The sequence below is a fragment of the Varanus komodoensis genome, unplaced genomic scaffold, assembly GCF_004798865.1.
Source record: "Varanus komodoensis strain SLA01 unplaced genomic scaffold, ASM479886v1 scaffold29_1, whole genome shotgun sequence".
NCBI classification, from domain to species: domain Eukaryota; kingdom Metazoa; phylum Chordata; class Lepidosauria; order Squamata; family Varanidae; genus Varanus; species Varanus komodoensis.
In genome coordinates, this window is record NW_025335759.1 from 10,373,454 (window position 1) to 10,387,321 (window position 13,868).

Genomic DNA, 13,868 nt, shown 5'->3' on the forward strand with positions numbered 1-13,868 from the left:
GACTTGGCATTATTACCTTTATTCAGATTTTGGCAAGTTCAAACCATACACCTTGCAAAGCTCATAAAACAGGCCATAAAATAAGTATTTGAAAGAGAGTTGGAGGTACACTTTAAGGCAGAACATGTGTTGCTGTTAGGAATAAGCTGGTTGTACAACTGTTAAAACAATATATGTGGGATTATACCGCCCTCTATTGGTGTCTGGGCTTCATAAGAACTTTTCAGGAAATTGCTAATTGTGACCCTGTGTTGTCCTTCTCCGGGATTGCAGGCCTCCAGCTTTTCCAGGAGATGCTCTTCTCTGAAGCCATGTGATGCAGCCGTCTTCAGAAGGGCTGCCATGTTCACCAGCCACAGCAAAATCAGCAATCTTCAAAGATCTTTCAGGACTCTTCACTGAACCAGTGAAATTCTTGGTTACTTCAGCTGCATAAACCAATGGCTTAAAACGGCTTAAAATCCTTCCCTGGCACATATTTTTGTAGCAACAGGATGTTGAGACACTTCCCATTAAACGTCCAAAAAGGAGTTATGAACTGATTCAGAATTGACAGTTGATCCCTGGTTTACTGTTAATTTGGTACAAAGCTGTCACGGCCTGGGATCAGCAGGAGAGTCACTAATTGGGTAGCTTCACCTGCTACTTCATCCATTCATCAGATGTGGTTTAGCTTCCAGGCTGCAGAGTCTGAAGAGATAAATGGAGAAGTGTCAGGTCGAAAGTCCCGGATCGCACCCTTTCTGGGTTTTTGTTTTCATAGACTGAGAATTCTATATTTCTTACTGTTGAAAGCAGCAAACATTTTGGAAGTGTAGCAAATAAATATGAATGTTTGAACTGCAGGGTTATTGTTATATGGAATCTGGATGTCCCACCCTAGTGTCCTGTAATGCTTCCAGGTGAGGCTTGGATTATGGAATTGGATCCTCAGTACCAAGATTCTGGACCTGGATACAGATCTGTTTATTGTCTGTAGTCAAGACAAGAGGGTATTCAGGCCAGGAGCAGATCTTACTCTGCTGCAATACAGAAAAGCATTGCAGTTTTCCTGGAGCAAAAGCCTCGCATAAAGCAGGTTTTGTGCAAAGGAACCATGCTTCAAACCGCATATCGCATATCGGCTCCTCTCCTGGCTTCACCTTAAATTAATTAGAATCCTCTGCTGATTGAGTCAAAGGAGTGAGTTTGCAATGCAAAAAAACCTGAACAGGGCCGGAAAAGGAGGGGAAGGAATGAAGATGATCCACCCTAACCTTGCCCTCTGCTCGCCCCCCCCCCCCCCCGGTGCATCCTGACTTCTCCCCTAGTCATGGTGCATCAGCTTCTAGGAGATACTGAGCACCCTTAAAATCCTCTTAGGCATCCCCAGTGAGAAGAATTCCAAAATCCATATTAGAGCAATACCTTTCTCAGGCCAGCTCAACCGTCTGCAGAAGGTTCATTGCCTTAATGGTGGGAACCTGAGTGAAGCAGAAGACAGGGAGTTAAATCTTAACATACAATGGCACAGCATACTTTTGCTTCAAATGTGCATTTTATCTGCATAGCCCAAGGCCTGCAACATTGACTCTGCAGTTTGAAACAGCTCACTGACTCAGACACAACCTCTTCCTTATTGTCCTTAGAGAATGAAGACTCCCAGCTTCTCACCCTTCCCTGGGTTTTGCAGGTCTCTGGACAAGACACCCTCAAGGGATCTCTCCCTTGGTTCAGGGCTCAAGTCATTGCCATTGCCACTGGCTGCTCCTGCCACTGAGCATTCTGGGCATGGCACCTCCTCCTCCTCCTCCTCCTCCTCCTCCTCCTCCTCCTCCTCAACCCCTTCATTGCCTGGGCTAGAGCAAAAGGCAGGCGAACAAGCACTCTGCAGTGTGGAAGAGGAGCCATGATGCCCAGAGACCGTGGGCTCCCAAGAGGCACCCAGCCATGCCCACTTCTGATGCTGCCCTTGTGTTCAAATTTTGACCCACCATTTCTGCTGTATAGCTGGTAGCAGAACCCAGAAATCCAAAGCGATTCAGTTCCAATGCCTTTTACTCACGGAGAAAGATGAAAAGCAGGATTGCAATCAAAATCAGTACTCCAACCAGGGACCCAATAATGCTCCAGAGAATGATGTTGCTTATTCCCCCTGGGCGATCTGAAATAGGGAAGCATATGCCATGATGTGCTGAGCAAGGTGCCAAAAATCTAGCTTGTCTTCCTTTGGGAAGTATCTATTTTTCAATGCACAGATTTAAAAGGACATGGTCTTTAGCTCTCTCTGGTTGTAACCTCAAGCAGCTGGTCTCCCTGGAAGTGACAGAAGAGTCTGTGTGAACATACCGAACCTGCTCCAGAAGCAAGAGAGAAGATCTGGACTAAGGCAGTGTGTTTGAAATAGGCATAACAGAGTGTACAACCTGTCAAGTAATGAAGGAAGCTTACCTAACCGTGTAACAAACCCACCTTCTCTGGACCACGGCTCAACACACTGACAGCTCATGATGCCAAGAAGCCACAGACTTTGCTATCTCAGAACAACACAAAACAGCACAGTCCCCACAACAGTTAAAGGGACAAACACCACAGTGAGCTGAGAACCGTGTTGGAATTCAGCAGGGAGGGCAGCAAGCCAGGGTCGGCTGTCCCCAGGTGCACCTGGGCACTGCTGGATACCTGGCAGGGGCAGTAAGAGGTTCAGCCCACCTGCCCATCCGCTGCTTCCTGGTGTCCACGATGGGCCCAGTGACCTGCATTCGAGCAACAGGACAACCCACTGGGGGCATGACAACGCCCACAACAAGCCATGGATTGTCAGCATGGCTTGTTGCTCCCAAACACCCTGCAGACATTTGGATGGCATTGCAGGACATGGCAGCCCACTGTGGGGGACAGTCTTCGGAGCCTGGTTGCTTCATGTGAACCCAGTCTCTGTCCCATACTCTGTGCAACCATGACATCATCCCTGGGCCAGATTCACCCGGGTGACAAGTCAGATGGCACAGCACGTCAGACATGAAAGACCTGGGGGGCGGGGGGGAGAGGACTGGCTTTGCCACGTGCACCCCCTTCTCCATGCCCCGGAATAGTGCTGTGCAAACCTGAAGGGACCCCCTGCCCCCCAAGATGCTTCCTCTGCCACCAGGAAAAGATTGCCAGGCAGAGAGCGAGTGGGGGGCAGAACAGGGTCAAAAGCGTGTGGTTCTGCCACAGTGTGTGAGGGAGAGATCGCGACTCGTCTCTCCTCCTGCCTTGATTTTCATTTCCCTTACATGATCCGCCATGGATAATGTCCCGGAAACAGCATTTTTGCGCACAGGTGTGCTGCTTGGGCATTCTGGGAGTCGTCATTCAGCATACCTGAAGGGCACCAGGTTGGGGAAGGCAGCTCCATGCCACCTCTGCCCTGGTTATGATGCTCCACCCTGCACATGCCTCAGCCATACAGCACGTAGGCATATGAATCCCACATGTATTCATCGCAATGGGAATCACCAGACGTTATGCAAGTAATCGATGCTTCTGTCTTCCTTGTTGTTTTTGGTTCTGCCATAACTGTCCGGCAGTCACATAAATCTTATAAAGAAAAAGAAAGCAATAGGAGGGAGTGCGGAGAAAGCAAGTCTGAGCAGCAGCTTGCCATTCGCCAAGGGGGCTGGGAGGTGGCCTTCTGACCTACGCCATCAAGGAAAGGGGCTGCCTGGCTGCAGTGTGGCACTTCCCATGACGACTGGTGCAGTTCTGCCCAGGGCCAGGGGCCGCCCAGCATCCTCCCCTCCTTGTGGAATGGCCAGTCGATCGAGCCGGTTCAGCGCTTAGCAATCTGTGCAAAAAGGGGAAGGATGCGAACTGGCTTCCATCGTGCTGAAAGCGGTCTAGCTCTCTGAGAAGGGGGTTGGAGGGACCGAGGGTTGAGTAGTTGGACACTTGCGTGCAAATTGGTCAGAAAATCGTCTTGCTCGTCTCCACAGGCTGGCCCTACTGCAATCCATGGGAGGGACGTGCCTGGAAGGAAGGAAAGGGCAGACTGGCAAGCTCACGTGGAACTTGCTGGTGGAAACAGGGCAGTGGCTGGGGGCATGTTGCTCTGGAGGGAGGCCAAGACATGGTGGGCGCTTTGCCACGAAGCTTTTCTGTTCTCCGCTCCCCTAGATGGGCTTCTTTTCCTCCTCCCCCCCCCCCCCCCCGTGTACGTGCAGCCTGGCAGCAGAAGCACCCTGAAACGATTGGATAATCCAAACAATACGTGATGCCTTTGTGCATTGTCTCTCTTGACTTGGTGCCAGACCGGCAGCTCTGAGACAAAAGGCTGCATGAACCCATTTGGAGCAAAGCAAACAAGAACAGGCAAATATTTCCAGACAGAATTTTAAAAGCAAATGCAAACTCATGTGGAAACAGAATGAAACTAACTTAAATTTGGAAAAATGACAAGCTGACTGAAACCAAATCTGACAACTGCTTCGATCATTCAGTTCGAACTGAGAGGGCTCTAAGCTGACTGCAGAAGGGACCCAGAGACCAGAATGGCTGAAGAATGAATGAAACATACCTGAGACCTTTATCATCACATGCCCAATTGCAGTCACACCTCCTTCTTTTGACACGGTATAGTTTCCGGAGTCAGTCAATGTTAAATTCTGGATGTGAAGGGAGCACTCTAGGTCTACTGTCTCTCGCCCAGTGTAGGAAGGTCCATTAACTTGCCCTTGAGTAAGTGGAGGTACGTAATAGACAAGGATCCGCTTTGCCACATCAGTTACTGTCCCTCGGAACCAGCTGCAGCTGACAACCTTTTCCAAGGTTCCTCCTGGTGTCAGGGTCACGTTCTCTCCTGCTGTTGGATATTGGGGTGACCATGTGATAGGGATCACTTGTGGTCTCCCATCCTGGGCTCGAGTCAGCAGGAAGCAGGAACTGAGGATGGAGGCTGCAAAAGGGAAAAGAAGAATGAAATCTTCACAAAAGGCCCCTCCGGGCAGCAAGAACTGGGCTTTTCCCACCACAGATTACTTTCTGCAGATGCGACAGTGGCAGAAAATACCTCACTATAGAGGAATTTCACTTTTCTTAAAATAACGCAGCCAGTGCAGCAATGACAGGCTTGCGGATTGTGATGACGATGGTGCAGATGATCAAGAACGATAATAAAGAGATGGTTAAATAAGCACATTTCATTACAAAAACGGAGGGCACCATCCATCCTCTGCCCTTCTGAGCCACCCAAGGCAGGACATGAGGTGTGAAGCTCAGCACCTCGCGCCCCTCATCTCATCTCATCGCTACTGAAATGAGGCTGCAGGGGGCGAGGGAAGGAGGCTGTGGGGCCACTTGGGTATAACACCAGCTGCCAGCCCAGCCCCTGCGTCTCCTGGCCTGCCCCGAGAGCCCTCCCCGAGGAGGAATTCCGGCCTCGGAGAGGCAGTGTCATGGCTTCTTCTGTGCTGGAGGCGAGGCAGAAACCCTGGGTCTGGAGTCCCAGGGCTGATGTCACAGGACCTCTGAGCTGGGCCCTCAAATACTCCTCCGGCCCCTGAAGACAATGCCTGGAAGCTGCGGGAACGTGCCCTGAATTGGCCCTGGCTCCTGTGCTTCTCTTACTCTCTGCTCTCCTGTGATCCTTGAGTTCATATGGTAAGGGAACAAGACGCATTTGCAGAGATGAGACCAGCAGGACCTGTGCCACACATCACACAATTAGGATAATTAGCAACCTGACAGAAATAGGGCTCAGCATTTCCTGAAAGTTCTCATTCTTCTCAGCATCACAATCCTTGTTAAGATCTTCTAAATGCCCAGTCAGGAGGCACCGCGGCAAAGCTCAGGAAGCCGCGTTTAGGAGCCTTCCTATTCTTCCAAGCGTGTTAAACTCTCTGTATATTTAGCATCCTGCCTAACAGAGACTCACATCCTTTATTCCAAGCAAACATGGACACAGCGTGGCTGCAGGGGGACCTCAGGTCCAGTCACAACTCTTGCACCCGAACGGCAGAAGGCCTCTCCCCAAAGCAAGCAGGCTGACAGCTACTCTGGAGGCTCCAGCCGAAGGGCTGTCCCCGTCTGACTTAAGATGCTTTCTGATGTGGGGACCAGGGCCCCCTCTGTCATCACACAGCCTTCAGCAGTGCTTGTCTCAGATTCTAAATCAGCAGTGGGAGAGGAAGAGGCAGGCTGGAATTCACCGCTGGAATTCCAAGGACCCAAGGATACACCAGGCAGTTTCAAGATGGGTGGGAAATGCCAGTGAGCAAGCGGAGAGTTGTGGGAACTGGCTGAGGAGCGTCGGTCCAGTCATGTGGTGTCAGGTTAAGAAGGTGGGCCGTTTGTGAAGCATCCCATGAGCAGTTGGCCCAAAAGCAGCAGGATCCACCTTGAAGCAGGAGTCAACTCTTTTTGGTTCGAAAGGGAGAAGGGGAATTTGTTTTGCAATTCACTCTGTATCCTTAAGCGGTATTTCCCTAAAGGGCAGTATTCGGACTCTGCTTGTATCTTTCCTTGTTGACTTCAGCCAAGCTTTTCTTTTGTACTGCAAAGCCAACTTAGTTAGTCAGTTTTAACATCATAAAGCTTTTAGTTAGAAAATTGTTTGTCTAGACCAGTGGTGGTGAACCTCTGGCATGCGCGCCACAGCGGGCATGCAGAGCCCTCCCTGCTGGCATGCGAGCCAAGTCGCCCCGGCATCGCCCACGCAGCCGAGCATCGGACAACAGTGCACACAGGGGCCATGCGCATGCTCGGAAAGGAGTCGTGGAGCCAGGCGATGACGTCACAAGGCGCGACTCGTCCGGGCTTTGGCGTGGCCGCTTAGTGTGCTGCCAGGGGCATGTATATATTTGCTTGGACTGACTGTTTTCAGGTTTTATTTCAGTGTTGGCACTTTGCCATAAATAAGTGGGTTTTGGGTTGCAGTTTGGGCACTCGGTCTCAAAAAGGTTTGCCATCACTGGTCTAGACATTCAGACATTCACTTCCTCTAAGCTGATTTAGAATGTATATAGAACAGATCACTCTCATAAAGTAGCACAAATTCATGTCGGCCATACAGATTACAATGCATATTTCACCACATGTCCTGGGATGGGGGCGCACGTGTATCACAGTTGATACTAGAACAACCAAATGCCTTCCATCAGTCCAGTGTGCCTTCCAGAAAGGACCACCAGGGGGCAACATAATCAAATGTCAAGATTTGTCCTCAGCAAGCACCAGGAAAAAACCTTTCTTACCACGTAAGAAAGATCTGAATTTTACAAGAAATCGAAACTTATGGAACAATTATCCTTTTCTGCCCAGAAGATCAATCATTTAGGCACCTGGAGGGGTGGGGATCCGCACCAGGGGAATTTTTAATGGCACAGCAATCCTTGATTCATTGGCATGTCACACGCTTCTCAGAAGCATCATTCTCATGCTATTTCTGCAAGCATATTGCAAATTGTTCAAAGCACTGATATCATCATGTTTTTATATGCTAAACTTGCGCTACTGTTGCAGGAATGCATTCCAGTGGGCTGGGGAGGAGCGGCCAAAAGTCCTATCAGGAGTTTTTTCTTCCTTTTGCAGAATGTGCTCATGTCAAGACTCCACCTCTCCCTGCCTTCCAGAATGTGCCCCACTGCTCACCGCTAGGAGCTGCGGGGGGTGGGGGGATTCAACTGTGAGGGCAGAGAGAGAGGGCTCTCCAAAGTTGGTGCTTGAGCATCGACCTTGAACAGCTTTCTGAGGTTGGAAGTGGAACTGCAGCCTTTCCCGCGGTCACCCACCTCCGGACTGTGCCCTAAAATAACTAAGCGAGTCATGTCACACAGCAGAGTTCAGCTTTTCGAACACTTTCACTTTTGCATTAGAAATGTTCCCAGCCTCTTCCACCACCACCTGGCATTGTCTGGCCTTCAGCCTCAGGTTGTCTTGGTTCAGTTCCACGAAACGATCTTGACCAGGGGTCGGCAGCAAAGCAGGGCCCACGAGGACACCTTGACACAACCTGTGTGTACAAGACCTCACCTCCACCTCCTTCCCTGCACTCCTAGCCACAACTTCCTGTTTTGCTGCAACTGCCTTCTCTGAAACAGCTGCTCGTTATTCTTATTCACATCTTACATTATTTTTGTGTGCTGCTGTTCTCCTCTTGCAGCTTACATACCTCCATTTTATCCTCACAACAACAACTCTATAGGAGGGTTGGGCTGAGAGAGAGTGACCAGCCGAGCCACCTAGCAAGCTCCATGGCCGAGCGGAGACCAGAACACGGTTCTCCGAGTTCCCAATCTGGCATTCTCACCATTACACCACACTGTTTAGTTGGACTATTCCTCCCAAATTCCTATACCATAAGGACCATTTCAATAGATGCACCAATAGATGCAGAACACAGTATTATCTCAATGCAACATTTTCTCAAGAGTTGGGCCAATTACCAAACCAAGTGCATGGAACATTGTTTCACATTTGCATAATCCCAAAGATGCTATTTTTAAATTTGTTCTAAGGATACAGCATTTTCCCCCATGAGAGCTTCCAGTGGCAACAAAATCAAATTCTATGAATTTTAAAAACAGCAGTTTAGTGTTTATGTTCTCAAGAAGGTTGTCTGAAATCTAACAGATTTATCTTGTACTTTCATAATTCATAGAAATTTAAAGTTGTATAAATTGTCTGTATGATTTGTATGTGTCTGATTTTGGTGCTGTATTTCTGAGTGGAAAACTCTAATTTCCATATGAAAGACCCGCACAGTATCTTTCAGAGCTCTGCCCACACCTTCTATCACATAGGAAGAGACATCTTGCCAAATGCATTTTTCTTGAAAATTGCCTTGTAAACTCCGCACTGTTTCACACGTCATCCTTGTTTCATATTGCTTCATCCATATTTTTCAGGACAGGAAAAAATAGGCAAGCTGTGTGTACTCTACATGAATTTTAACGTGGTAAAATGAGAGCTTTTTGTGTACACATCTTCCTCTTTTCCATCTACTCTGCGACTCTTGATTGACTCCTTCATAGATAAATATGATGTCGGAACTCGGACTTTGGGATGCTCGCTCCCACCCATCCCAGGGGGCTCAAAGGGCTGTTGCTGCAGGCAGATACAACCACTGCTCACTTAGAAAGCAAACAATCCACTTGATCTTGTCCAACGGCCTTTCTGTGGCTCTTTGCTATAAGTGCCAGATAATTTTTTGCACAGAATTTAATTGGACCTTCCAAGAAGTACACTCTAAGTGCCACATGTAAGGGAATATATAATTTCAAAATAACACTTAACCTGAAATATTATTTTTGCACGGCTGGTTCCAAACTCCAGTGAAGCACTTGGTATCACATTTTACAAGCCTTATTGTTTGATTTATTTAAAGTGCAATATGGCGCACATTTAGACGGGAGAAAGACCTACAACTTCCAGCATGCGTAGGATTGTGCTCTTAGGCAAATAGATCTGAGAATAGGGCTATTCCACAGTCCAAAACTTTCTTCTGTGTCACCATCATTTTAATAATCAGAAATGATAATATGCTAAGGAGCAAATCACCAATTATGTTGAAATGTGATACTATAGAAAGTGATGTGGCAGGAATTTTAAACACATTCTCATGTAAAGCATAACAAGTACAGAAAACATGAATTCTTGGCTGGAAAAAGAAAGGGCAGGGTGGTGTTGCTGGAGCTTTGGACTGAGGGACAAAACTCTAGTCCTCATGAAGCTCCCTGGGTGACTTTGGGCCAGTCACCCCCTCTCAATCTAACCTGTCTCACAAGGTTGTTGTTAGGATACAGCACAGAAGAGGCTTCTGTGAGCTGTCTTGGGTTTTTTGCTGGAGGAAAGAAGCAGGCCACAAACATGGTGGATCCAATACATAACTAAATAAAAGGCATTCACTTCCACCAGCCAAACCTTAGGGCATAGAACAACGGTGGTCCAGCCAGTATTGAGCAGGGGACGGCTCTGAGGACGTAGTACGCTGCTCTTTAGTATGTTGCAATGAATCGCACAATCATTCAACAAAAGGTTCTCTGTTGGGACTGTACAAAGGGAAACCTGAAAAAGTCAGAAAGTTCTGAATAGCATAGATGATATTATTTATCATATCATCATAGATAAAGGTAGAAATGGCATATGGAATAACTGATAAGCTCTAACAACAAGCTCCTAACAGTTCAGTTGCTCCCTTCTTTCTGAGCTCTCTCAGAAGACCTTCCTGTCTCACCTTTCCAGATTCTGTCCAGCAGCCTCAGAGTCAGGAGCTGGGGGGGTGGGGGGGGCAACTTGTTCAGGCATCTCAGAGCTAGGATGGGGGGAAGCTACTCTTCCAGACGCCTCACCATCAGTCTGTGGGGAGGCTATTCGCTCAGCGGCTAAGGGGTCAGGCTGTGGGGAGGCTACTTGCTCAGAAGTCTCAGAGTCGGGCTGCAAGGGGCTGCCTGGGCACTGGGCCCCAAGTATAAATCCCCTTGTTCCAATGCCTGACTGTTAGCTTCTGCCTCTTCCTCATGAGTAGACGCCTCTGTCGCGCCGTCAGGCACGACACTAACAAATGCAACCTGGAAGTTTTTACCATAAGGCTTGTTACGCTAAAAGTCTTACAGGTATGATCTGTGGAAGGATGCCAGAATAGGTGCTTGCGGGATCAAGTCCAGGAAAGCCTTCCTATATCCTGCCACTAAATAATGCTAAAGAATGTTTCCACTTATCTGGAATCTAGAAACTGTTTACGTTAATTTGTCGCTTATCTCAATTCACTCTGTCATCAAAGAAAACCGCCAATTCATTCCTAACCTGCCTGTTTCTGTGAACACCAGCCTTGAACAGGTTGCCTCAAACAGGATGCTTGTGGTTTGATTGAAATGAAGCTCTCAGCATCTTTGCTCATGTCCTGTCTCAGCTCTGAGTTTCAGGAACCATTAGCAGCATTTGACTACAATTGTGGGACTGGCTGATACATCGAAGTGCTCAGTTCGGTGATGGTTTGGGTACCTAATTGTGTTTTATTCCCATTAATTGTACCCAGAGAATTCCTATGGATATTGTTGTAAGCCACCCCGAGGCTTCAGCGAATGGGGCAGCATAAAAATGTTTTAATAAATAAATAAATAAATAAATAAATATTCTTCCCTAACATGGGCATGGCCTGAGAGTTAATTTGCCTTTAATTAACTTGGTTTGCAGGGAATCTCTCTGTATTTCTATTTGGTGTTTTAGCAACTAGAGGCTCTTCCTCTCCCCCCTCCCCAGTATCATCCAGTGACTTGCTGCCTAAGCATGGATATACTTCCCTGAGAACAATAGCAATTTTCTCAAATTTTGTTTCCTTCATGGGGAATAAGATCCATTTCCCCTGCATCTCTGTAAATAAAACATATTGTGCTGACCATGAGTACTAACGTTTCTAATTTGCCCAGCGGCTGATCTTCTAAGGGTGTAATGCAAGCGATGCCACCTGGCTGGCCACAGCAGGGGGTGGCTTTCCAGGTCCATGGGCCAAGGGTAGACAGAGGTGGTCTCCAGCATCAGAGCATCTTCTGTCTGCCCTTGCAGCCAGCAGGGACCTTTCTGCACTGGCTGTGGCTCCGTGGTCATTTCGTGGATGCTGGGGATACTCTCCACAGTACGGATCCTACCCCAGACTAAGATGCATCCACCCGCTTCAGCCATAATGGTCCCGTCAGGAGAAGATGTTGATGGAGGCAGAAAAACTCCTTGAAGGACAGCGACTGGGCAGCAGTGGTAGCTGAAGGAAACACCGGTAGAAGATCTTTGCAGTGACGTTCACACTAACTCTGGTTTGTACTGTGCGGGTGACAGCAGGTGGACAGGAAGAAAATGGCGCTGGAAGAGAGCTTTGTGAATACCCTGGACCAGCAGAAAGATGACCAAGCGGGTCCTAGATCAAATCAAGCCATAACTTTCTTTGCAAGCAAAAATGCCAAACCTGAAGCTGTGATGCTTTGCCCACAGTGTGAGAAGACTGTGGCCAAAGCACGGAGGGGAGGGAAGCTGGAGGAAGAGGAAGACCAAGAATGAGAAGGCTGGACTCCACAGCCTTGAATTTCTAGGAGCTGAGCAGGGCTGCCAAAGGCAGGTCATTTTGGGGGATGGTGGGACATGACTTGATGCTGTTGGGAAAATTTGGGTAAATCCTGTATGAAAAGCATTACCCTTGTGTGCCTTTACATTTGTGGGATCAAATCCTGTCTTCCTTCTCAAAACCAAGCTGTCACTGTTTAAAATGGCATCCCCCCCGCCCCTGGCAATGGGGCAAGAGCAGACAGAAAGAATTGGAGGTCCTCATTCAGTCAAATTCATTCACATTGTAGCTAGCTAATCTCTTTTGGAATTTACCCTTGACAAGAAGTAGCTATTTGTTATACTTTACTCAGGGTCTCAGACTTCCTGAATACAATACAAGAACTTACGATAGCCCAAATTCACATATCTAAGTAGACCCGGAGATGGATCCACGCCTCTGGAAATTACTCCACTGATACGTCAAAAATCGCCTTGTGAGATAGTGTAATCTTATTGTCTGTACGGTTGACTGACATTCCTGTATCTTTTCTCCATATGCTGATCACTGAACTTTATTGTAATACAGGTATTCTGTCCTTAATGGCTCTGTACGGGTGTAGGTGACTGAGAGAGTATAAAAACTGCTGGTAGATGAATTAAAGCTTTGCAGCAAGTTCATTTCTGCTAGCACGGTAATGCATTATCGTGAGTCAACAGCGGGGACTTTCCGGGATTCTGACAATGCATGTAAAAGAACAGCAACTTATAATAAAGTGAGAAAAAAATCCAGTGTGGCTTCTTGGAGACAGAGAAAGAATGAGAGGCTGGGGGAGAATCTCAAGGCCACTCAAACTGATCATTCTTGCCAAAGCTTCCCCAAAGTGTCTTCTCTCTCCCTCCCTCCCTCCCTCCCTCCAAGAGCCAGGCCCAGAAGGGCTCTTTGGTCCAAGCCTCACATTCATCAAGGGCCTCAAATTTCAATGTGCTGCAGGAGATTAAAAATTACGACAGTTCTGTACGGGGAAAATATAACAGAAATGGCCTTGCTAATCTTAAACTCTGACACTGCAGGCAAGCCATTTTCCCTGGAATAATTGGGGAAAAAAACACAGAAAAGAGCCAGAAAGCACAGGATACATTTTAAAAAGCACATGTTGCAAACTTTTGCATTGTTATGAGTAAAGCAAAGCAAAGCAAGTTAACTTGTTAAATGTAAACACTTAAAACATAACAACTTTTGTAATGCTGTTTCAAGATGTCTTCATTTTTGCATAGAATATTATGTTCCTTTTACTGTATCGGTATTATGTTTATTATGTTGCTTTTACCGTGGTTTCCCGCCTAGAGAGCCGTGCAGAAATGACATGAACAAGTACAACCCGCTTTAGGTCGGCAAGAAGGCCTCCGAAAATGGAAGCAAGCGGTCCTTCGGGGCGTGGGCGTGTATCCATCTCGATGGCCGCGCATTGCAGGGCAGCTCGGAAAGGGCAGCGGGCCGGGGCGCCGGGGCGGGTGGCGCCCCCCGGGCTCCAGCCCCGCTCCCCGGCTGCCTCCGGGCCAGGCGCGCCCGCGAGCCACCCCGGGGCCCCGCTCACCTGCGAGGAGCGCCGCCGGCCTCCAGGCGCCCCTCCAACCCGGCCCCGCGCACGGGCGCCGCCGCCGCCGCTCCGTCTCCATCGTGGCGCCGGTCCCTCGCTCGCCCGCCTGTCCGCCCGCCGGCCGCGGATCGCCCCTCGCCCCTCGCGGCTCTGACGCTGCCTCCGCCGGCGCCGCCCTCCGGTGGGCCGGCCCTCCCGCGCCCCTCGCCCCTCGCCGCGCCCGCTAGCGGGACGGCGGGGCGCTCGGAGCGCAGAGGCGAGGCGAGGCGAGAGGCGGGG

The 13,868-nt window shown here is 48.7% G+C and overlaps 1 protein-coding gene across 1 annotated transcript; it reads right to left on the bottom strand.

Annotated features, from left to right (window-relative positions):
* LOC123025759 (carcinoembryonic antigen-related cell adhesion molecule 16-like) lies at nt 1–13,697 on the bottom strand. Its single transcript, XM_044434741.1, has 5 exons — nt 13,587–13,697; nt 4,538–4,915; nt 2,045–2,143; nt 1,408–1,463; nt 1–690 (listed from the first exon to the last, which is right to left on the bottom strand). Exons 1-4 carry the CDS (start codon nt 13,666–13,668, stop codon nt 1,450–1,452), a joined length of 573 nt encoding a protein of 190 aa, XP_044290676.1. The 5' UTR covers nt 13,669–13,697; the 3' UTR covers nt 1–690; nt 1,408–1,449.
* Nucleotides 13,698–13,868: the final 171 nt, after the last annotated feature.

Excerpts from the sequence above, each read along its gene's own strand:
- LOC123025759 (XM_044434741.1), bottom strand. The coding sequence starts at position 13,668 with ATGGAGACGGAGCGGCGGCGGCGGCGCCCGTGCGCGGGGCCGGGTTGG. Across the intron at positions 4,916-13,586 it reads GCCGGCGGCGCTCCTCGCAG|CCTCCATCCTCAGTTCCTGC; the intron begins GTGAGCGGGGCC and ends TCCCTTTTGCAG. Across the intron at positions 2,144-4,537 it reads TGTGATGATAAAGGTCTCAG|ATCGCCCAGGGGGAATAAGC; the intron begins GTATGTTTCATT and ends TCCCTATTTCAG.